This window comes from Candidozyma duobushaemuli (assembly GCF_002926085.2).
Source record: "Candidozyma duobushaemuli strain B09383 chromosome Unknown B_B09383, whole genome shotgun sequence".
Lineage (NCBI taxonomy): Eukaryota > Fungi > Ascomycota > Pichiomycetes > Serinales > Metschnikowiaceae > Candidozyma > Candidozyma duobushaemuli.
In genome coordinates this window covers 2,146,095-2,168,858 of record NW_020289895.1, presented here as the reverse complement: position 1 = coordinate 2,168,858, position 22,764 = coordinate 2,146,095, and the positions used below count along the sequence as shown (strand labels likewise).

General features: G+C 42.4%; 6 protein-coding genes across 6 annotated transcripts; 4 read left to right on the top strand and 2 right to left on the bottom strand. All coding sequences in view use genetic code 12, as the record gives it.

Annotated features, from left to right (window-relative positions):
* Positions 1–338: 338 nt before the first annotated feature.
* PHM7 (Phm7p) lies at positions 339–2,995 on the bottom strand (the record flags this gene model as incomplete). Its single annotated transcript, XM_025480905.1, has 2 exons — positions 339–2,644; positions 2,713–2,995. 2 exons carry the CDS (start codon positions 2,993–2,995, stop codon positions 339–341), a joined length of 2,589 nt encoding a protein of 862 aa, XP_025335205.1.
* Positions 2,996–6,333: 3,338 nt separating this feature from the next.
* On the top strand, positions 6,334–7,188 carry IPP1 (inorganic diphosphatase; the record flags this gene model as incomplete). The annotated part of the gene is made up of 1 exon (XM_025480904.1): positions 6,334–7,188. One exon carries the CDS (start codon positions 6,334–6,336, stop codon positions 7,186–7,188), a length of 855 nt encoding a protein of 284 aa, XP_025335204.1.
* Positions 7,189–7,325: 137 nt separating this feature from the next.
* Positions 7,326–9,966, top strand: CXQ87_002391 (uncharacterized protein; the record flags this gene model as incomplete). The annotated part of the gene is made up of 2 exons (XM_025480903.1): positions 7,326–7,892; positions 8,887–9,966. The coding sequence occupies 2 exons, from the start codon at positions 7,326–7,328 to the stop codon at positions 9,964–9,966; spliced, it is 1,647 nt and encodes a 548-aa protein (XP_025335203.1).
* A 4,230-nt stretch (positions 9,967–14,196) lies between these two features.
* On the top strand, positions 14,197–14,784 carry CXQ87_002390 (5-formyltetrahydrofolate cyclo-ligase; the record flags this gene model as incomplete). Its single annotated transcript, XM_025480902.1, has 1 exon — positions 14,197–14,784. The coding sequence occupies one exon, from the start codon at positions 14,197–14,199 to the stop codon at positions 14,782–14,784; it is 588 nt and encodes a 195-aa protein (XP_025335202.1).
* Positions 14,785–15,279: 495 nt separating this feature from the next.
* CXQ87_002389 (putative ubiquitin-specific protease) lies at positions 15,280–17,373 on the bottom strand (the record flags this gene model as incomplete). The annotated part of the gene is made up of 1 exon (XM_025480901.1): positions 15,280–17,373. One exon carries the CDS (start codon positions 17,371–17,373, stop codon positions 15,280–15,282), a length of 2,094 nt encoding a protein of 697 aa, XP_025335201.1.
* A 1,192-nt stretch (positions 17,374–18,565) lies between these two features.
* Positions 18,566–21,070, top strand: PHO91 (Pho91p; the record flags this gene model as incomplete). Its single annotated transcript, XM_025480900.1, has 1 exon — positions 18,566–21,070. The coding sequence occupies one exon, from the start codon at positions 18,566–18,568 to the stop codon at positions 21,068–21,070; it is 2,505 nt and encodes an 834-aa protein (XP_025335200.1).
* Positions 21,071–22,764: the final 1,694 nt, after the last annotated feature.

Below are 22,764 nucleotides of genomic sequence, written 5' to 3'. Positions count from 1 at the left end.
AACAATTAATGTAAGGCGATTTTTACTATATTTATAAGTATTGGAGAATGGCAAGTTAGGATGCACGTACTACGTCACGGTCGATTTAGGTTGCTGCGAATCCTCACCTTTTATCGCTTTGACAGCAATCATCTCGGACATAGCCACGGCTCCGTTGACTTTGATTGCACAGGGTCTGGTATTACTTGGTGACACACAACATGGTGATATGGCAGCACTTTTTGGAAAGACTCGTAACTTGAAATTTCATTTAGGTAGCTACTTGAGAATAGAACGATGATTTCATTAAACAAATATCAAAATAATACAAATTAGATTTCTCATAAACCAAGTTTATGTCAAACCTTCAAGGCCTCTTCATATGATGGTGGAGGGCCGTAGTACTCCGTTCTTCCCTTCTCATCGAAACCTGCGTCAGAATCACTGACATCAACTCCGTTCTTGAGAGCCTTGTTTTTCTCAATCTCGGATAATCCCATGTTATCCTTAGGAATCCAAATATGTGGCTCCTCATCATTGACAACCGGGTCATCATAAGCAGTTCTCACGAAGTCAGGATTATACTCAATGTAGTTGAGGTAGGCAGCGGGCATTTCTTCGCGCACCAAATCAAAGCTATTTTGCTTGGGCTTGAAGAATCTGGCAACTGCACCACCAGATGCCTCCTTAGCTGAAGCCACTGGTGGCAAAGTGTCGAGTCTTTTCTCGCTGGCTGACTCCTTCTCGTTCGTTCCAGTACGGGTGTATGAGTCGGACTCGTCAGTCTTGGGGTCTGCCAATACCTGATCCAAAGGAGAGCTCGAAAGACCCAATTGGTTTCCACCTTCCCAGTAGTTCTCGCCCTCGGTCTTTATTTCCTTAAGACCCTGATCATACATAGGATATTGAAATGTGCGGTCTCCTGAAGCATACTTGATAGCTGACACTGGGACGATTTCAAGAAGTGGGAGGAATTTCCACTTGAACCATTGGTGACAAACGGCCGTCACTAAAATCCATACACCCTCTAAGGCAACGCAAGCCCAATTCTTACTGAACACGAAGAGCGCCAAGACGAGTACTTCAGCAAGGTAGAGAGCAACAAAAAGTTGAAACAATGCTGTTGCATAACCTCTACCCCTGGCGTCAGTTTGGGCGGGCTTAAGAACGTATGTGAGCGTGTAAAGGAATGCGAAGAAGATGAGGAAGAACGAAATGGCCGCGAAACCCACCACCAATGGCGCAATGACGGAGTATGTCAATGCGATTAAGCAGATAAGTTGGAAAGATGGGTAAAGTACGGAGAAGTCTGGCTCACCCAAGGTGGTGTAACGCATCCATTTGGCCCTGGGGGATTTATCCAAAATGCGACCCAATACTTTCGACAATGCTAAACCAACAACATTTGCTAACGCCTTGGATGAAAAGACAAGACCGTACAAACACAAGTAGGAAAGGTAGAAGTTCGAAGATTTTGGAAGCTCGCTCGCCAAAAGTGGCATAGCAGATGAGGGTTCTTGAATAATGCTTTGCACAGATGATGCTGCAGACGAACCGAGAGCGGCAGCCAAGAATGTGTTGACGACTTGAAAGGCAAAGAACCAGTTTTGGCAGTAAGTATTGACTTGTTGCACAGTGATGCAACCTGCAACTTTACCCATTTTCTTGATGAATGGAGGAATGAGGGACATCAAAATTGCCAATGCAACCATTGGAAGAAGCGATGTGATAATACCCATCAACGCAGATGGCATGTTATTTATGAAATCAAGCCATGGAAGCTTCTCAGTCAAGAAATTAATATTGGAGATAGCACCAACAACAGCAACAGGAATACACCAGAAGATGATGGTGAGTGTTAATATTGTCGAAGCCAAAATCTTCTTCAAACGACGCTTGGTTTTCGTGAGGGCGAGATTAGGCCAAATCACATCATCAGGAGCGATTCCTGTGAATCTTTTAGTGCCTTTGAAATCCGAATTGTAAGGAATTGCTTGGTAAGCTCTTTGCAACTCCAACTGTGAAGGAAATTCGATAAAAACAGAAGGAATTTGAGAGTTCGAATTATGCTCAGCTTGTCCTTTTTTGATTGTCTTGTTTAATTCGCCCAACTTGTCGACACTGTAGTCGAGGGTGTCAACCTTCTCTCCAATAAGAAACTTTAAGCGATGAGTAGGACGTTTTTTGCCATCCTTCAAATACTTGTTGAGATCATCAGCGGGTTCGGGAAGCTCTTTGCCCTTCTTCTGAAGTTTATTTCTAAGCGATACAGCCTTGCAAAGAACTCCGTTCAATGCTCCTTCATATTTCGCTGAAAGTTTCGTCCGCTCTTTGACTTGCTCCGAAAGTTCTTTGTAGTCTCTAGCGTACCAAAGATTAGTTGCAGTTGGGAAATATCCTCTGAGCTCTGTCTCCAGTAATGCGGCCTCCGGGATTTCAGTAAGAAGCATCGTGCGAGAAGACAACAATGAGTCATACATTGGGGTGGTTTGCAAAGCATGCCTAAACGTTGTGTAGTAGACCAATTCACGGTAAATCACGAAAATAACTGCACCAAAGAAAATCCATGAGAGGAAAACGTGGGCGAAGTATCTGTCCTTGTTTCTGACATTACCGAAGGTCAACATATCCAACTGCTTTTTACCATTGCCGTTTGTGATGTTAACTGGGAACAAAATAGGCCAAAGCAATATACAGCCAAGGAAACAAATGAAGGAAAACTCGAATAAAAACCGGAGGAAAAAATAGCCATCGGCCCCAACTGCTGAACAAGGTAAGGTGTTGGTTTCTTGACCAAATGTGTGGCCCAAGCAAACATGCCCTTAGGACTCTCGTCTGGTTTCAAATCCTTTGAAACAGTTTCAACGCTCAACCTGGGTTCATAAACTCTCTTCTCTGATTTACGAAGAGCCAAAAAAATCAAAGTGAAAATAACACTTATAACTAATGTTGGAATCAAAGTAGACAACAATTGAGAGGCAGACGCACTGGTCTCACCAGAACTGGAGTCAGCCATGTTTGATTGTAGGGATATGAGACCGAGGTGGATTTCTGAGAATATATATACGTAGATTCAAATTCGGCAGCAAGCATCAAAACAAAGAACGTTCGCTGCGTAATGCGGGTCACGAGCGAAGAGGCTGACGACGTAATGCAGGCGGATCGGCATGTGAACTTTGCGAATTTCACTCTCCCTCATGTCTTTGCCCTATCAATAATCTTACGTTCAAAACTAAAAATGATAAATGGCTGTATTGAATGCTCTAATGATAGACTCATATCTTCACCACCTTGTCTTCTCGAAGTCGCATATTTGTGGTCACTGAAGAAGGATGAGGCTGTACACATTCCGCTGGTTTGCGCGACTGGCATGGAGCAACAAGCTCAGCCGCACTAAAAGCAGGAGACATGAACCATCCCAAATACATTTGCAAGTATTGAGGTGTTACAGCCCACGATCCTTTCTGTTTCTGTTGTGATATTGAAGTTCTCCATTAATTGTATTTGTCTCTGTGAAATTGAAGTTGACCAAAAAGATCGATAGCTTGCGCATAAATGTCGCTGCTGTTCCGAGATGAGTACGTCAATCTTTTTATGTGAAGGCGCTTGAGCTGCAGTGGCAACCTTGTGTCATCTTGCGAAGCTTAGGCGCGTAAGCGTCGTTGTCATACGGGGAGGTGGTGTAGGTCGTACATACACAGTAATCAAGTTACGTTTTCGATGCTGCCTTAATGGTCTCACAACTTGGATTAGAAATGAACGTTTTGTGCTCCCCAAAAATTATACAACCTATCACCGAAAAATTCAGGGGTCAATGCTGTGTATGCCCCACGTTTGCTCGTACCTGGCCCTCTGGTGTTCTCGAATTGGAAGGTTCGGTTTCATGGGTTGCATCTCTATAGTTCACACCCTCTCCTTCAAGTCTCTCGCGAGCTTGTTGGGATGCTTCATCTTCTATTGATCCTCGAAGAGAATTCGAAATTGGGACGCCGTCCATCCCACTTCCGGTTCTGGTATGGCTTGGAGGTGGTATAGTAGGATCCTTTGCGTTAGGGTTTGGATGGAAAACTCCTTGATTGTCGTAATATCCATGTCGTATTCGCCAGCGTGCTCAGTGTACGTCGGTACGTACACATTTGGCATATCAGGCTCACGTCGAGTCGGTTGGTTATATTGATCTTGCGATTGGTAGTATGAAGGTGGTGTCATCCATCGTGTACCATAAATTGGTTGTATTCCTTGTCTTGATCTTGCTCTATTTATTCGTAAGGTACCTAAAATCACAATTATTATGAGAACAATAAAGATCGCAAAGAACGCCCACCTAGCACCTCCTGACCAATTCCCACTGTTGTAGAAATCATCTCTCGCTTGCAATATTGGAGCGGTCATGTCTATTCGAGAGGCTGATTTGTCGTTCGCCTTCGCAAGTTGTGTGAACGGAAGATGAAGGAATATGGTGACCGCGGCAAGCCAGCTTTTTCTCGGATACAGCCAATTGAAGTCACAAAGTACAGAACAGAAAAGAAATTTGGAGTTTCTTCTTTAAAAGGATTGAAACGTGGTATAAAGTTGGATTCCATTTTTAACTTATGTTATTGAGAACAGCAACAGGGTAAAACCACAATTCGAAAATTCGCTGTCCTTCCTATAAGATGAAATTTCACCACACTTTTGGTAGTTCGCAAAAAACGTGAACTATAGAACATGAATGACAAATAGTTATTTCGAACTATAATTTTAGTTCAACCTGTTAGACAGGCAGTTTTAAGGTGATATTTTTTTAATTTGAAGGTTTGAAGATAACTTAATAACTGATTATCTTTTTTAGGGGATTCGAGTTCCGATTGACCAAAGAGCCAGCTGTCTCCACAAAGGCGCGGATAACGGTAAGGGAGGTTGAATGTGAGAGGAAAGTCCGAAACAGACAGCAAAAGACCGCAAAATGTCTGTGGGATACGACATTGACTTTACATGGGGCCTTTCTCCCCTCAATATGAGATCCCTTCCTGATAATTATCTCTATCCCACTAACTACATTCTGATAAGCAAGGGACATGCAACGCGATCCACATATTGAACATTCGCCACTACATGTGCAATGGGATATGCTTGCGCAAAGCGTGAGGATAACTTCGAATTTACTTTATATCCCACTACGCTCTCACAAGAGATCGAGGAGTAAGAGCACAAATCTTTCATCAAGCGGCATTGTGGACATATCTGAAAGCCGTGGAGAAAGTCGGAAGTTCGTCACGCATATCTTGGCGATGAAACTTTTGCTCAAGAATCATCTCGAAAGGAAGGTAGTAAGTGTAAGAGAGCTATTCTACAGAGACGTGTCATCCTTTCGAAATCGACAAAACATTTTAAAAGAAGCAATCGTGAACGTCGCCTCGATGCATGATATGTCGATCAGCGAGGATTTTGGAGTCTATCCATCCTCTAAGGGCCTTGTCTATGGAGGGCCTAGCATACAGTTGCAGGGTGAGAGAGACTGCAAAATCTTACATCTTGATTATAGCTATCGCGAGCAGCTCATCCCATACATCTCAGGGAATCTACATGTTGACAACGAGCCCTCAACGGTTGTACTATTTGAGAAAGATTCTGTCTTTAAATCTTATTGTGATCACTTCAAGCGCTACAAGGTTGACGAGAAAAAGTCATATCTTTTCATGACCGCGAAAGGTTTCCCAGATGATGCTTCAATAGGCTTACTCTATAGTATCGCTCAATCATGCAAAGAATTGTCCATTCATGCTTTCATGGACTCTGATGTTTACGGAATCTGTATATTCTGGACATACAGAAGGGCTTTGAAGCAATTTGCAGATAAAATCCACTTCAAGGGCGTGTATCTTCTAGACTACCAATCCGGCTGGGTGACTGTGAATCGACGTGATTTGAGCTTAACCATGTCACTTTTGAAAAGGGTTTCTTTTGAGCCATCAAGACTCTCTGGTAAACAGGTCGGTACATTGATGAAGGTTAAACAGGAACTAACTCGAGGCTTACTTTTGTTTAAGAAAGCAGAGATGAATGCCATAGGTACAAATTCTGCCGACAACCACGACCTTTTGAGCTATGTGGATTCTAAAATGGGATTAAGCTGATTTACGTGGCTTGAATCTTTTTCATTTGTTCGTAGGAAGCGTTAAGTAGATTAAGAGATCGCATAGAGTTAGGCGTCATACAAACTGCCTGCTGACGACAGAGTTCAGGCTAATCCTATTAAACCAGTACACCAGAATTTGAATTTTATGCGATCTCGCGTGATTCACAATGTACAGTACTTTAGTCGAAAATTGTTGAGATTTCAATACTCTCCTCAATACACCCTTTTCATTAGCAATGTCATACTCCACTCGTCAAATCGGCGCGGCCAATACGTTGGACTACAAGGTTTACATCGAAAAAGACGGTAAAGCAATTTCTGCGTTCCACGATGTGCCTTTGTATGCCAATAAGGAAAAGACTGTTTTGAACATGATTGTTGAAGTGCCACGTTGGACAAACGCCAAATTGGAGATTTCTAAGGAAGACTCCTTGAACCCAATCATTCAAGACACGAAGAAAGGAAAATTGAGATTTGTGCGCAATTGCTTCCCCCACCATGGCTACATTCACAACTATGGAGCATTTCCACAGACATGGGAAGATCCACATCAGACCCACCCTGAGACAAAAGCCAAGGGCGACAACGACCCTTTGGATGTTTGTGAGATTGGAGAACAAGTAGCAACTGTCGGTCAAATCAAACAAGTTAAGGTCTTGGGTGTTATGGCATTGTTGGATGAAGGTGAGACTGATTGGAAAGTTATTGTAATTGATATCAATGACCCATTGGCTCCTAAATTGAATGACATCGAGGATGTCGAGACTCATTTGCCAGGTTTGTTGAGAGCAACGAACGAATGGTTCAGGATTTATAAAATCCCAGATGGAAAGCCTGAAAACCAATTTGCATTCTCTGGTGAGTGCAAGAATAAGAAGTATGCGAACGAGGTGATTGTCGAATGTGCTGAAGCCTGGGAAAGATTGGTCAAGGGTGCGTCAGATGCTGGTGATATCAGCTTGACCAACGCCACTTTGTCTTCATTGCCTAACTTTGTTGAAGCTGCTGATGTTCCATCTGCTTCGCCTCAGCCACCTGCCCCTATTGACAAGTCCATCGACAAGTGGTTCTTCATCTCTGGTGCTCATTGATTTTAATGCAGGCACATTCTTTGTTGTAAAATGGATGTCATTTTTCGCGATCGCATGTAGATAATGTAGTGAGATTTATTTGTTCTAAGGCCTCGATTCTGTAACCACTGGCTGTATGACGAACAGACTAAGTGTCAATGGATATTCACAAGCAATTTCCTGAAGTCGTTTCTTTTCTCGAATCTACTGCTTTTTCTCACTTTGATCATTCTGCCACAACAACTGTCGACCTCTTTATTGAGGTCCTCTCATCAAACGAGAATGATCTGAGAGAAATCTTACCGAAGTTTCGGCAAGTTACTGAAGGCCTTGCTGAGGCCATGCAAGCCGCTATAGATGGCAAGATAGTTCAAGGTCTTCCCGAAGAGACTTCTTCGGGATTACCAGAATTGGACACGCTCATGGATGGTGGGTATACTAACGGTCAAGTGAGCGAAATCTTTGGTGTCAGTGGAAGTGGAAAGTCTCACATCGTGGGCTCCGCTCTTCTTGCAGCTCACAATGACGCAGAGCAACAAACAAGCCGAGGAGAATCTGTGGTGATATGCACAGAGAGAGCATTGGAGACTCGCAGGCTAATTCATATGAGTGGTAGGTTTGCCAGCAAGCAAACTTTACAGGACATATCTACTATTTACTGCTCCGATCTTGATTCGTTTGATCACATAATCTTCACACAATTACCAGCATTCCTTGATCAAGCAGTAATCGAGGAACGAAATATCAGGATGATAGTCATAGATAGCATTGGGCACCACTTGCGTGGTACGGAAGATTTTCGAAGCATTCGCTATCATCTTCAGAAACGGCTTGAAATTCAAAGAACTATGATACCCCACAAAATCAATAGCCCGATATTTGACCACGTTAGGAACAAATTCTACAAACAGAGTCTGTCATATAAAAATCGCTCGATGAAAGCTTACTATCTAATGTCCATACATGCAGAGTTAGCAAAATTAGCTCATAAATTTTTGATTCCCATAATTATAACTAATCAAGTGTCAGATTTTTTCGAAATTGAAACTGATCCTGCTCCAGCTCGCCCACATGAAAACCCCTTGACTTCCTGAGACAAATTGGGTTTTATTCGGGATGGAACCTTTCAGCGTTAGGATTCCAATCTGGTTACAGTCACGCTACTGATACAGAGAAGCACCAGCTAGCTGATGGCGCCGCATATGAGAGCACTCAATTGCGGTGCGCTGTACGAGAAGAGTTCTCTAACTCAGTGGCATCTCTCGGCATGGTCTGGTCAAGGCTCGCGACATCAAGAGTACGATTGCTGAGATGCTGCGGGTATAACTCCAAAACCATCAGTCACAGAACATCGCTTGCACGACCTTTGCTGTACAGTGTTGCACATAATTACTCCAACTCGAAACCTGTAAGTTTTGAGATCCGACCCGAAGGCATTGTAAAGACCAGCCATGACATTTGAACCAGGTTTTTTAGAATTTTTATCCTGAATCGTAAGTATACAATTTCAGCTTCTAGTAATGCAGGCTAATGAAATGACAAGTTTCGAACCTACTGGTATGCTTAGCCATTGTTGTCAAAACATTTGTCTATATTGCGAGACAAAAACACCTGTACCTCAATATCACTGTCCATCCAGGGAGAAAGCATTGAACCACACGACAAACATGAAAGTCAGTATCAGTCAAATTCAAGGTTAGATTCGCATACTAATACCAGTTTATTGATGAAGTGGACTTGGAGTTAGTCAATCAGGAGCTCAACTTCAGCTCGTTGGATGAGAATTTGGTCATTAGAGGGGGCTGTGACTTGTTTACCACCAAGCCTATTGGTTCGGATAGAAAATTGTTTAAGACGATTGAAAGACATTTAGACCAAATTCTTGAGGACAATCAACTCTCTAGATCAATTGATAAGGAGCGCAAACAATCAGTTAGCTCAATTTTGGGCAGCTCTAGCTCTCCATTGAACACTGCTAATCATCAAATGATGGGGTTTACGAGAAGAGGATCCGGCGCCTCATCGATAACCTCTGATATCGAGATCTCTGAACCGGGGACCAGTTTTGGAAATGTGGTTAATTCAGAACAAACGGGCGTCTCTTTTCATGACGAGTCACCGTTCGGTTCACTAAAAGATACCTCAAGTCGAAAGGTTTTTGCCTACTTGATTGCAATACTTAACACCACATATCCTGATCATGACTTTTCAAATTTGCAACCGACCACAGAAAATTTCCATAAACTTGATTTCACAGAGGATTTGAGACATCAATTCAACAATATAATGATGTCTTTGGGGAAAAAGGAAGACACCCTTGCTTGGATTTGGGACACCCTTAATGTGTATATGGAGATACAACCGAACAATCTATCATCCAACGGGGAATATCCACAGTCACGAAGGAAAAGCTCTTTAAACCCACTAGCGGCGCCAATCACCGAAGGCACTTATGACAGCGACTATTTCCTCAAAGTGTACGAATTTCAGCCATCCGATCAATCGATTTTAGAAGACTTGAACTACCCCTATCAAACTATGTGGTCCAACTACTGGTTCATCTATAACAAGAAAAGGAAACGAGTTTGTTTTCTTTATCTAACTGCGATCAACAAGCTGCATTTTTCAGAAATGAATCGCAGTAGGAGTCCCTTTGACTTAGATTCCAAGGAACCTCTGGAGCCTCAACGATCTTTACAATCCTTCGACGACGACGATTTTATGGCAGAGGGAAACGGCGACGATGAAGTCCAATATGACGATCTTAATCGCGACATAATTGGTGGGATGGAGATGTGATGACAACTTCACATATGCGGTATGAAGTAAAATTTATAAACGACAATACATTCACAGCGTAGCCCAACTACAGTTGAGTTCTTTGGAGCGAACTTGAAAACTTGCTGGATCAGTTGGTGAATTTGATGAAACTTGTAAATGAATGCCGCACAGCACGAAAAAGTAGAAGTACATTTGAGGCCCGAACGATCCTGAGAACATGAAGCACGAATGAAAAGACCAGACATTCTTATACTAACAATAGGGACTTCTCTAGTAAGCTCATGTTACGAATGAGACTGAGATCCTACTCTCTACCTCTTGGACTCAAGCAACCGTTCCGGACTTGAAAGAAATATATCCAGCCAATTAGTAGAGTAAATCACAGATCACACATTGCAGTGGCGTAAGATTTTTGAATTATTCAACAGATTTTTTTTATGTGTCGAGTGGAGCTCTCACAATCAATTGTTTGTTGGCCAGCAAATGTGACATTTTTTCGCTACTTTCCTTGCCGATCACTACTCTAAAACTGATTTGAAGTCTGCCAGATCAAGATGCGCTGACACATATAATGACTAAATATCCTCGGAAACCAATGATCAGATCAACAAACTTTCCATGCATACTTTTATGATTTGCTCATGCCAGCAGACTTGACAAACACCAAGAAAATAAGGCCGCCAAGTCAACACCAGGGAAGTTTTACACATACGTGTAAGCGCTTGGTTTGATATTTGCAACAATACGAAATAAGGTGAGTAAAAAATCGGCTTCGTGATCAGCTGTTTGTAGTGCAATCTCACTAATGTCAGCACGCAAAGACTAAAATAAGATCTGAAGAGCTAGAGATTCCCTATATCCAAGGGAATGGAAAACTGGAGGTACATTATAGTAATTGCCATGAACAGAACTAATACGAAGCACTTCAACCTCAAAATTCTCTGTCTCCATTACAACGGACTGAAGTTCAGGATGGAGTTTGCCGCGCCTTTTCGGCATTGATGTGGCTGCTAGATCACAGGATTGTGCTTCTATAGTAATAGTATCATTCTATAAAAAAATAAAAACGCCTTTTGTACTTCCTTTACTGGATCGATCGAAAAGATTTGGCTTTTGCGGATCCCATAAAATAGTAATCAATGTTGTATAATATGACAATTATTCTAGGAGCTGATTAAAATTATTGCGCTGATGACTTGTTTACTATTTAGTGAATGCTTATTTTTTGAGCAAGCCGATGATTCATTGTTTGCAATTTATTACTCCATAGGAATTAGAATTAAGTCCTTTGGCCTTGTTACAATAGCGTTTTTCGTCAGAGGGTAATGAGGACATTTTCGAAAGGTAGCTTATAAATTTGTATCGCCAATATGTATGGGTGTTAGTAATGCTTGGTGTTAATAATGCTTCGTGTTGCCAGCTATATATATACTCCTTGAGTGTTATTCAATATTCCAGTCGCTTTAAAGTTTGAGCAAGAATGATAACGCTAATCAGCTCTGTTCATGGAGCGAACCACGCTCCTTGCTCTCGGAGGAGTCAGTAATGATATTACGGTACGTCTCAATGCTTCTTCAAATCGAGAGATAGACGAGCTCTGAGTAGAGCACACTCGAACTGGAATATGTTCCGAGATCCCTCTTCTGCTCGTTGAAAGGGCAATGAGACTAGTGTGGTGGTGTAGAACAGGAATACAAGCCCCTTAAGAATACACCGTTGCTCGCTATCAACCGAAAAAGAACGAAAATGGAAGTGATAGCCACTCCGGCATCGGGTAACATGAGAGAGGGTTTTACCATACAGTTTCGGTTCATAGCTTTTGAAGCTGAGGAGTAGATGATTGAGACACCAATTCCCTTAGCTACCTTTGATCAATGTCTTCAACAACCAAAAAATAGAAAGAGGAAAGTGCGTTTTGTTCGTGGAACAGTGCGTTTTGAATTCTATGAGCACGCCATGTAATTGATGTGAGAGTCAAAGCTGGGAAGAGTATTGAACAAAGTTTAAACCGCTTTCTTTTTTTTGCTTGATATTGTATTCTAAATGTTGTAATAAGAATGGTGTGTATATAGTACTGGTATTTGTTATCTCACATATCAGTAGGATCCATGTAACTAAACCATGCGATTTTATAAACCCGGCAAAAGCTTGTTCAGTTTGAAGATTTGCGGACTAGCATTCATAGGGGGTTGTGCTATTTCCTATAATGAGTCAGTGTTGGAGTTATATTCATTGTATACTTCGATGAAGCATTCGTCAGTCAGTCTGGTGCGGTTAGAATATGAAAGCAAACAAATCCCGATATATCAAAAATCTTTGAGAAATGGATTAACCCGACTTCGCTCTTGGGAAAATTTGGATAGAAACGTGGCAAGAGATACAAGAATGCCCGATACAACAAATGATGATGGCCGAAGATCAGAGCAGCCCTCACTTACCAACACCACGCTAGCTAAGGCGGGTGGTATTGCAGTCGAACCAACATTGTTCCATGACAACAAGAAAGGCTCAACGATTACGATCGTTCATGTTGGGGATCAGCTTTGTGGGTATCCATTTTTAGTTCATGGAGGAATGATAGCGACTATCTTGAACGAAAGTTTCAAACGAAATGCTTGCTTAAATTCAGACTCAAATCCCTTAAAAGATGACTTTATGGTTACTTTCTTGAGCATAACGTATAAAGCGCCTTCGCTAGCTAATCAATTCTTGGTCGTCAATACTCGATGCCTCGGTCAAGACAGTAACAAGTCGATCATTTCTGAGTCATCAATAGAAACAGTCGATGGAAAAGTTCTAGTTCTGAGCAAAGCTAATGTTGTTGAGACAGGACGAGCTTCAAATTTGAATGTTCAATCGAAATCACGAACATGGACTTTACTTTGAGTCACGTGCGTGATGAGGCAGGTCTTGTGAGTTTTCTTCGATCGTGAAATTTCGGTTTAAGATCAGGAATGGATTCGTCAGTTGTGCCACATGAGCGGGCTGTGATGGACGCTGTGATTGCTTTGTGGAAATCTAGCCCATCATCAGAAAGCTATTCACTTAAGAAGTTGCATGAAGTCGTCAAAGATAGGAATAGTGATTGGTCCCTATCCGAGAAGAGGATGAAGTCAATCCTTAAGAAATTCAATCTACTTCCGAACCCAACGCCAGAGTCACTTGTATATGCGAATGAGATTACATCCAAAGAATCCCCGGCATTTAATTTGCCGGAGAAAGTAAAACTCGTCATGACGAGTAAGCGGGGTAAGGGCCTATTCGCTAAAGCTAATATCAACAAAGGTGACACTCTTTGGAAAGAGTGGCCCCTATTTATGGTACCGCCTCTTGCACATTTAGACCTCATCAGAAGAGGCAATGCTTGCACATTCTGTGGACAGCTTGTGAGAAGACTGCGAACCGGGATATCTGTATTGTCGGGGGAAGACTGCAAAATGTGTCCTGAAGTATGGTGTTCGAAAATCTGCAAGTCCAAGAACCAAAAGCTACACGGCATGACAAAACATGAAGTTGCAAGGACAGCCTCGAAGGTAAACCCGCAGGCGTACAGCGCGGTTCTAGATTATGCTGTAAAAGAGCAATGGAATGCTCTTTATGCAATTACGTTGATCACAGCAAGCATTATTGCAGATGAATCCGGGGTAGAGCAGCAACATTTCGAGGCGTTGGCGAGTGTTTCGCAAAGAGTCCGTTCCAGAATCGCATCATCATCAGGGTCGGCCACGAATTCTTCGTTTTTGAAAAGTCAGCATGAGCAACTTTGGGAAGAGGGATTTAACCTTTACAAAAATGTGTTTCCTTCCATGTCTCAAGAACCAACTTGTACACTTGAAAGTTTCCTCGTCAAGCTAGGAGCCTACAACATCAACAATCTAGATTCTTCAATTTTCTTAATTCAGTCGCATTTGAATCATAACTGTGAGCCAAATGTTGAGGTTATTACCGGAGAAATCAGGCGAGATACTGCTATAGAGGTTGTTGCAAGTCGGTCAATTTGCTCGGGGAGGAAATTACAACTACTTACGTAAACCCACTGCACTCATTCGCTCTCAGGCAAAACGAGTTGCGCATCAATTGGGGGTTTCTATGTAAATGCAAACGTTGCAAAAAAGAGCTGGTAAACCAGCATGATAATTCGCCCCCGTCCGCAGTGCAAGAAACGAAATCCGTCCATTTCGAAAGCTAAATTCGTGTATAGAAAATTATCGCGCCAGAATTAGAACTTCGTCTCAAAGCGGGACAGGTATGACGGGCACTTCAGCAAAGCAATCGCTCCGAATCCTTGTGAATCAAAATGTCCGTAGATTATCACCAGAGTCTGTATCAAAACAGTCCAGCGAGGTATTCCAAAAACTTGCGCTAAATGAACGGTTTAAAAGAGCCGAAAGGGTAGCCCTTTACATGAACATGCCAGTGGGTGAAATATGTACACTTGATATCATTGAACATTGCTTCTCATTGGGAAAGAAGGTGTTTTTGCCCAGATGCAATGGCATGAAGATGACATTCCTTCAACTCGAGAGCATGGCAGCTGTGTACAACTTGCAGCCTAGAGGCAAGTACGGCCTACTTGAGCCCGCTTCAGGCCTCGATGTTTTGAAATCTGGTGACCTCGACCTCATTTTAGTTCCTGGGGTCGCTTTCACCCAAGGCGGCAAACGGCTTGGGAGAGGCGCCGGCTATTACGATAAGTTCTTGAGCCAATATCTGAAGATTCATGGCTGCGTGCCGTATCTTATAGGCTTGGCGTTCGAACAACAATTAGTTGATGATCTTCCTCAAGACGATCATGATTGGTGGCTTGATGAGGTCTTGGTTGGCAGCCCCTTGTAGCATAGACGTACCTTTCAGTCTTTATCAACTAAGAATCCAATCATACACTTCTCTAGTAGTCTATCAGGGTTCACCCAGCTGTGATACTTGTTGAACAAAAAAGTGCCATCTGTCCCTGCGCATTTCATGATCTCCTTCTCTCCCCCGGATGAAAATCGATATACGGCGTCAAATTAAAGACTTTACCATTAATCGAAGTCCAGCAGTCAGTTTTTTTTTTATGAACCCGAAGCTCTGCCTTTGTGATCTTCACTAGAGGTGGTGGCGGCGTGTTTATTGGAACTCCTCGTAGCTCCTGAATCGATGCCAGGCCAGTCAACTTGGCCCAATCAAGCGGTGAATGGCCTGGGGCAAGAGCCACTTTCTTTCGAGAAATTTGGCGGTTTGGAAGACCAAGTGATGTGGAGATCTTTGGGGACTGTTGATTTCTATGGGAATTCGGGTACATCGCTAGTGTATTATCTATTAGAGGCTGGTGGACAATAAAGCGCGCCTCTATACTTCTATTTGTTTTCTATCTGCTCGCTCGTAATATAGCATGTAGACACTCGCAGTTTCCAAAAGCACTGAAGACTTAGAGACTTCTGCGACTTGAGAGTCGCCCACTTTCCAGAAGGGATGCTTGATGAGCGATGGAATTTTTTTCATTTTCATTTTTGAGTTATTCATGCTGTCATTGGAAAGCTTCACTTTGCTTAATTGCTCATCTAATTCAGCGACAGAAGCACCCAGAAAGTAATCACCCTGATCCACTAATACCTCTGCTGGGGTAGCTAGTCCTGAGTCTGCGATCTCTTGGAGATTAGCGCACTTTGGATCAGTTTGGGATATTGAGGGCCTGCGACCAATCAAACTTGAGAATTTGTTTCTAAAGGCGCCTGTGCTTTCTGTAAAAGCCCCTGCCCTCTCGTGATTCGTCTCTTCGTTGGCCATATTTGCTGAATTTGATTTGAAGGATTGGGCTTGTTTCAAAGCATCTTCATCGATCTCGGGTGAAATTTTTAAAATATTGCCAGCGCCATCTCTCGCGAATAAAGGTTTCCGTTTATAGCACTCATAATGACCTTGTGTGTGCGAGCCCTGATGCTTAATCATGGCACGTAAGCGATATTTGTATACATTTTCATCGTCAAACTGAAACCTCCGAAAGTGGCCCTTCAAGCTTGCTGAATGACTTCCAGTCATGGTCTTATTGTTCAAAACTTCTAACCTTCCCTCACTCAAACCTTTTGATGTGTTGTCCGTTTCCATGGAAGGAAAATCTGTACCTTCCGTGGAAACAGAAGACGAGTCAGATGTGCTCGGGGAGTCTGTAGCCCCATCTGTATCACTATCATCTTCCTGGGTGTCAGTTTCGAATCCGTGTTCGTCAATGTCTTCCTGCTGAACGCTTTCATCTTCCATGTCGTCGCTGTCAGTTGTCAAAATGTTAGATTGACGAGGCTCAAACTTCTTTTCGGAGATGGCGTTGTTGAATTTTCGCAACTCCTCCACATACTCGTTCCCGATGGATAATGTCAACTTATCATTGAACGATACACGACAAGGATTGCGTGTCACACTAATGCCATTAAATGCTGAACGGGACAAATGAATACCAAATACTTTAGGGGGTTTAAGAATCTGAGTTTTGCGAATGACTGTTGACGTTATTGAATTGGCATCTAGTTCGCCCTTTTTGTAATCTTTGATGTAGTTCTCCAACACAGGTGGGAGATCTTCGTTGATAAACAACTCCGGGTTCTTATCAAGTTGTCGCAACAGCACCAAATGCTTATCGGTATCACTTTCTGGGTCCTGCTGATCCTTTTCATTATGGAGTATCGCAGTGATGCGACATTTCAAGCAGTGATATCCTGCGATTTTCTCCATCTCATTTTCATCTAAAAGAGTTTCTAAATCACTAGAAGTTGTTTGCGGAGGATGTAAAGTCAACATAAGAAAGGGGCTGAAGCTTGGCTTTGAAGAGTAGGAACAAGTTAAGCATCTCATTTGTGACAAAAGCAAGCCATTAAACGGGAAATCCGGGATTTCGATGGCTTCCAAATCTTCCTTATTTCCAAACTTCAGTAACTCCAAGAGCAAATTCCTCAGCAATTTTGAGCAAACAAGGTTTTCTGTCTCTAATGTCTCGTTAATGAGCTGAGTTAACTCATGCGCGTCATGCTGGGATCTCGAGATCTTTGCATTATAAATTCTTTCAAGTTCGTGAAGGAAAGTCCAAACAGAAACTGTTCTTGTGCACATCTGAGTATCCTGAAGCTTTTTTGTTATCTTCGCTAGCGCAATATGCAATGTGATCAGAAACTGGTCTCTGATCGGGGCATCTTCTTTTCCCATGTCGAATCTCTGGCGGCTTCCTTTCGACAGCAATACGGAGCGAATTTCTTCCGTAGTGATCACTGAATCAAGAGAAAGATTGTACTTTTTCTCCACTTTGAACAAATTATCGTATGACCGTAAAAACGTATTGAGATAATCCGTGAGTCCCGGTAATGATGAATAAGCTTGCACTGACGCATTTGCAAAGCAGTCATTTCTCAAATTGATAAGTCCAGTAGTATGTTTATCGGGTCGTTTTGAGAACATTACGACTCCGGAAGTTATTTCAATTTGTGGTGGATTCAAGATAACAAAAAGTTGAATAAGGAAAAAAATACCTCAGATTTGGCGCATTACATATGGGTCGGAACTGCGCATCCAAAATACTGCGATAGCATTTTGCCTGATAGTCCCAAGAATTGTACATATGTAATTATCGGTGATATTTTCATTTTTCTGTGAAATTGCTTTCGTGTAGACACTAAAGAGACCGATATTAAATGGTACTGCCTCAACCTTGGTGCATCCAGCGCCAATAATCGTTTCAAGCCGCCTAAATTGCCTGATTCACTTCTTCACCATGTTCCAACTCTCTAGATTTAATGGTACTTTAGGGCTTCTGGGCTACCATCATCACCGGAACGTACCTGTGGCGCAGTCTTGAAATATCCCCAACAGTGTGTCGAATTCATTTGTCTTGTATCTTCAGGCTAATTTTGAATATGTGGGTGGGTTTCTTTGCGGTTCCCTACTTTGTTGCAGCGGGCATTGGTCAAACATAAGCCTAAATTACTTGAAGACTGTCCCTAGAGGTATGTCAACCACACCATTGTAGCAAAAAAAAAAAAAATAAAAAATAAAAAAAATTATGTATGGAACTATATTCAGCAAAATCCTGAATCTGGTTGAATGGCCAATCACTAGAAACCATATATGATAGGTATTTATAAGGATGCCATTTCTTAAATGTAATAGAATTATGCGATATTTCAGAACAATGTGAGAGATTTTGCGTCCATTAAGCATTTTCTCAAAATTCTACGTAAATGGAAAATTCAAAAAAAGAACAAAAAGAAGAGAAGCAAAAGGGGAGAATGAAATGGAGGGAAAATGCATGCACGGGGATTTATCCGAAGGCTGTGGAGGGTTGGTTGATGAAGGCAACACGATGATGGCCGTGCCCTACGTTGTGGATCTTACCAACTTTGCGACAATCTTGGTTATATATTAGTTTTTCACTGCTTCCTGACAGCTTCAAGCAAAGCCGTAAATGTTGTTGTTATGATCACTGCAATGTCTGATCCTTCAAATGAGACGATCATTTACGAACGTCCTTCAATTCTCAATGTAAGAGTTACTTCGATTAGTGCGGGTTGCATTAATGAATGAAGGTTTTATGCACTACCATGATGCTTGGGAACACCTTAATCGCAATTTCCTAATTGCCCATCATACAATAATGAAGTTTTCACACTCAATCCAGTTCAACGCTGTCCCTGAGTGGTCATCAAAATACATCTCATACACTACCTTAAAAAAGCTAATCTATTCCCTACAACGGGAATCTTTACACCGCCTAAAAGGGGACAGTGAATCAGGATACTTGATTTCTAACGACGCAACCAGCTCCAATGAACCGATAGACGTTTTTAAAGCTGCGTTAGACAGCGAGCTCGATAAAATTGATCGTTTTTACCGAAAGCAAGAGAACTTTATCTTCCAAAATGTCGAAGATTTGCTAGAAGATATCGATGGGTTTCGCAACGAAATCGATGCTGTCTCATTGGGTGCCAAACTGACCCGCAGACGCCAGGCTTCCAGAGTGAGCGGCATGAGTGATTTTCTTGAAAGGGGCATAGCTGAGGATAGTAACGTGAATGAGCAAGCAGCTTCGGACCAACATATTACCGGAATGAGTGACGATGTCGACCCTGTCACCCTGTTGGTTAGTCGTAATAGGCCATCACTGATGAGCTCAGATCAACATCTAGGAGATAATGCTTTGCAACGAAGAAAATCCTCCGTCGATGAGGCCTCCATGCCTGGCGTCAGTCGTGATGGAATGATCTCCGATTCCGCTCCAGAGGGAACGCATCTTCTTCATTCTTTTTCAGAAACAAGGATTCTCTTGCGTAAGAGAGTTATTGGACTCTATACCACTCTTTCCGAGCTTAAGAGCTTTATTGAGCTTAATCAAACAGGGTTCAAAAAGGCACTCAAAAAATTCGACAAATCGTTAAATACGTCTCTCAAAGATGAATATCTTCAAAAGTTGCCTCAAAACTCCTATATATTTAGAGAGACTACAATGGAGGGAGTAACAGAGAAACTCAATACGTTAGTGAAGGTATACGCGTTGGTGTGCAATCATGGGGACGACTTGGACTTGGCAAGGTCTGAACTCTCGATCCATCTCAGGGAACACGTCGTTTGGGAAAGAAATACAGTTTGGAGGGATCTTATCGGCATCGAGCGCAAAAAACAGGCAGCAACAGCACAAGACAATAGCATGGCAATTGATGAGAAAGGAGGGACAGGGGTTTCGAACGGAGGTCTTACTTTTAAGAATAGAGCATTGATTAAGCTTGTAATCATTGCCATGATCACCATCCTTCTTTTGACATTCTCACCTTTCGGCGAGGTTGAGCAAAAAAATTGCTTCGCTTTGCTTGTCTGTGCGTCACTTTTGTGGGCAACTGAGGCTTTACCACTCTTCGTAACATCACTTCTCATCCCTTTGCTTATTGTCACTCTTGGCGTTTTGAAAAACGAAGATGAGTCGAGGATGGAGACTGTCGATGCGTCTAAATACATTTTGTCCTCAATGTGGAATTCCGTGATCCTTCTACTCCTCGGAGGATTCACCCTTGCGGCATCGCTCACCAAATACCATATTGCCAAATTGATATCCACATGGGTATTGTCAAAGGCGGGAACGAGTCCCTCAGTGGTACTCTTTACGATCATGGCGATTGCACTTTTTGCATCCATGTGGGTATCGAATGTTGCAGCACCAGTTCTTTGCCTCTCTTTGATCCAACCACTTTTAAGAACCTTACCAAAGGGCTCGAGCTTCATTAAAGCGCTTATACTAGGAATCGCTCTAGCGTCTAACATTGGTGGAATGGCCTCTCCAATTGCCTCACCACAAAACATGATAGCCATCGGCTCCATGGATCCTCAGCCTTCTTGGGGACAGTGGTTTGTTATTTCTTTACCAGTTTGCATTTTATCCCTCGCTTTGATCTGGGTTTTTTTACTCGTCACCTTCAACTGCAATTCTCACAACACTCACTTAGTTCCTATTAGAACTATAGATGAGAAGTTTCTGGGAATTCAATGGTATATTGTGATTGTCTCAGCGCTGACAATCATTCTATGGTGCGTTGCATCACGCCTTGAAGGGATCTTCGGTGAAATGGGTATCATCGCCTTGATTCCGTTGATATTGTTTTTTGGGCCAGGTTTGTTGACTACTGAGGATTTTAATAACTATCCCTGGAACATTGTGATCCTTGCAATGGGTGGTACAGCATTGGGAAAAGCCGTTGCTTCTTCAGGTTTGCTCGAGACCATAGCGATTTCTATTCAACAAGAAGTTGAGGGATACTCTCTTTTTGGGGTAGTTCTTGTTTTTGGTCTCTTGATATTAACGGTTGCTACGTTTGTGAGTCACACAGTCGCAGCTTTGATCGTAATTCCACTCGTTTCTGAGATTGGCAACAAGTTAGATGATCCCCACCCAAGGTTGCTCATCATGGCAAGTGCGTTGTTGTGCTCCGCTGCAATGGGTTTGCCAACTTCAGGTTTCCCGAATGTGACAGCAATTTGTATGACTGATGATCTAGGGAACCCTTACTTGAACGTCGGCACTTTCATAACTAGAGGCGTACCCAGCTCGTTCATTACCTATGCAGTGGTGGTCACAATAGGTTTCGCCACCATGAAGCTCATAGATTTTTGAATATCTACATAATCTTCAATTTGATATAAATTTAAGGGTTGGTCGCATTCGACACAACAACATCTATCTCAAAGTATTTTAGCCGTTAACGTCAGATGTGTATAACAAAGAAGACAAGCCGCCAATTATGAACAGTGTTGAAAATACACGTAAAGTACAGACTTCAACCTCCTATTGCTATCGGCTGACCTTGCTTTAACATTTGCAATGCGTTATCATCTAAATCCCCCGACGCACCACAAATGTTACATTTTAGTCCCTTTCCGAAGTAAAATGGAATGACTGGGATGAAAAATAATGTCACCCAGTTGCTAGTGCGAACCGCAAATGCCGATTGATTGTGACATCTACCACAATAACATGCTATATCCCCTCCTTCCTTGAGTGGTTTGTTACGTTCGTTGACTGAAACGTTAGTATGAGGTCGAGATCACGAATCAGCCAGCTGTGCAATAGTGCACTTTAGCGCTCACACCTACTTACATCCGACAAGAAAGAAACAAAAGTCCATTTTGTGCTGAAAGGTATCCTCCGTTTAGCTTGGTTGCTCGAAAAACGCACGAAGAAATGGTCACATGTGGCTACGAAAGCCTACATATAGCCCAGTGTAGATGGCATTCTCCATTTCTGGTAAGTAGAATAGCAAATTCTTAAACAGCCCAATGATTTGAATTTCTGATTAATGCCCAAGGTCTTGTATCAAACTTTTGAAGATGCTGTGGGATCTTTCGGGATGTCGTTCCTTCCTCACCGAATTCGCGCCAACCAAACTTACCATCGTAACAGTTTCTCAAACATAAGTCGGACTCCACCATATACAACATGGCATCTCTGAGCAACAAAAAAATAGCTAAATCAAATGCTGTGGCCCTAAGAGAATTACATTGTTTATCATGCGTCATCAATGCAGTGGCAATCATATGCCACTTCCTCTTCAGCAGGCCAGTTTCTATCAAGCCTTACGTGTTTCTTTCAATCCCAGCAGCTATTAGTCAGTATCTCCTAGAAAGCTGGGGAAGAGCTTCGCGAATTGGAGACCCAAAGAGATCAGTGGATGACATCAAAGGGCCAGGCCTTTATGAATACATGTTCGATTGTATCTATGTGACTTGGGCGTGTACGTTACTCATGACCTTGACAGGCTCCAACAAAGCGTGGCTAGTGTATCTTTTCATCCCGGGTTTTGTGTTCTTCAAAATTTTTTCATTGCTGAAGGGTCTCTGGCTGTTTGGCAAATCAAAAGACAGGACATCAAATAAGAATGAGGTCAAAAATGAGGACAAGAAACCCAAGTCGTCAAGAAGGAGGAGAGCCCAAATGCTGTAATGGTGCAGGAACGTCAGGAAGAGTTGAGAATGTATACAACGCGCATACCAAATAACTATTCCCTCGTTGGCATGATTCGAAAGTCAATTCCGGTAGGCTTCATTCGCAAATTCAGTCACATGAGCCCTGAAGTCTTATATTTGAAACGTTCCAGTGATACTACAGGACCTGTTGAAGATCTGATTATAGAAAAACTCCAAACACTTGATCCTACCAAGTTGATAATCAAAAATGATTCACACAAACACAGTCATCATCAGCCGATGCAAAATGCAACTAATGTAAAAGAGTCTCATTTTAAGATTCAGATTGTGAGTGACGAATTCATGAACAAATCCCTTCCTGCTAGGCATAGATTGGTGTACTCG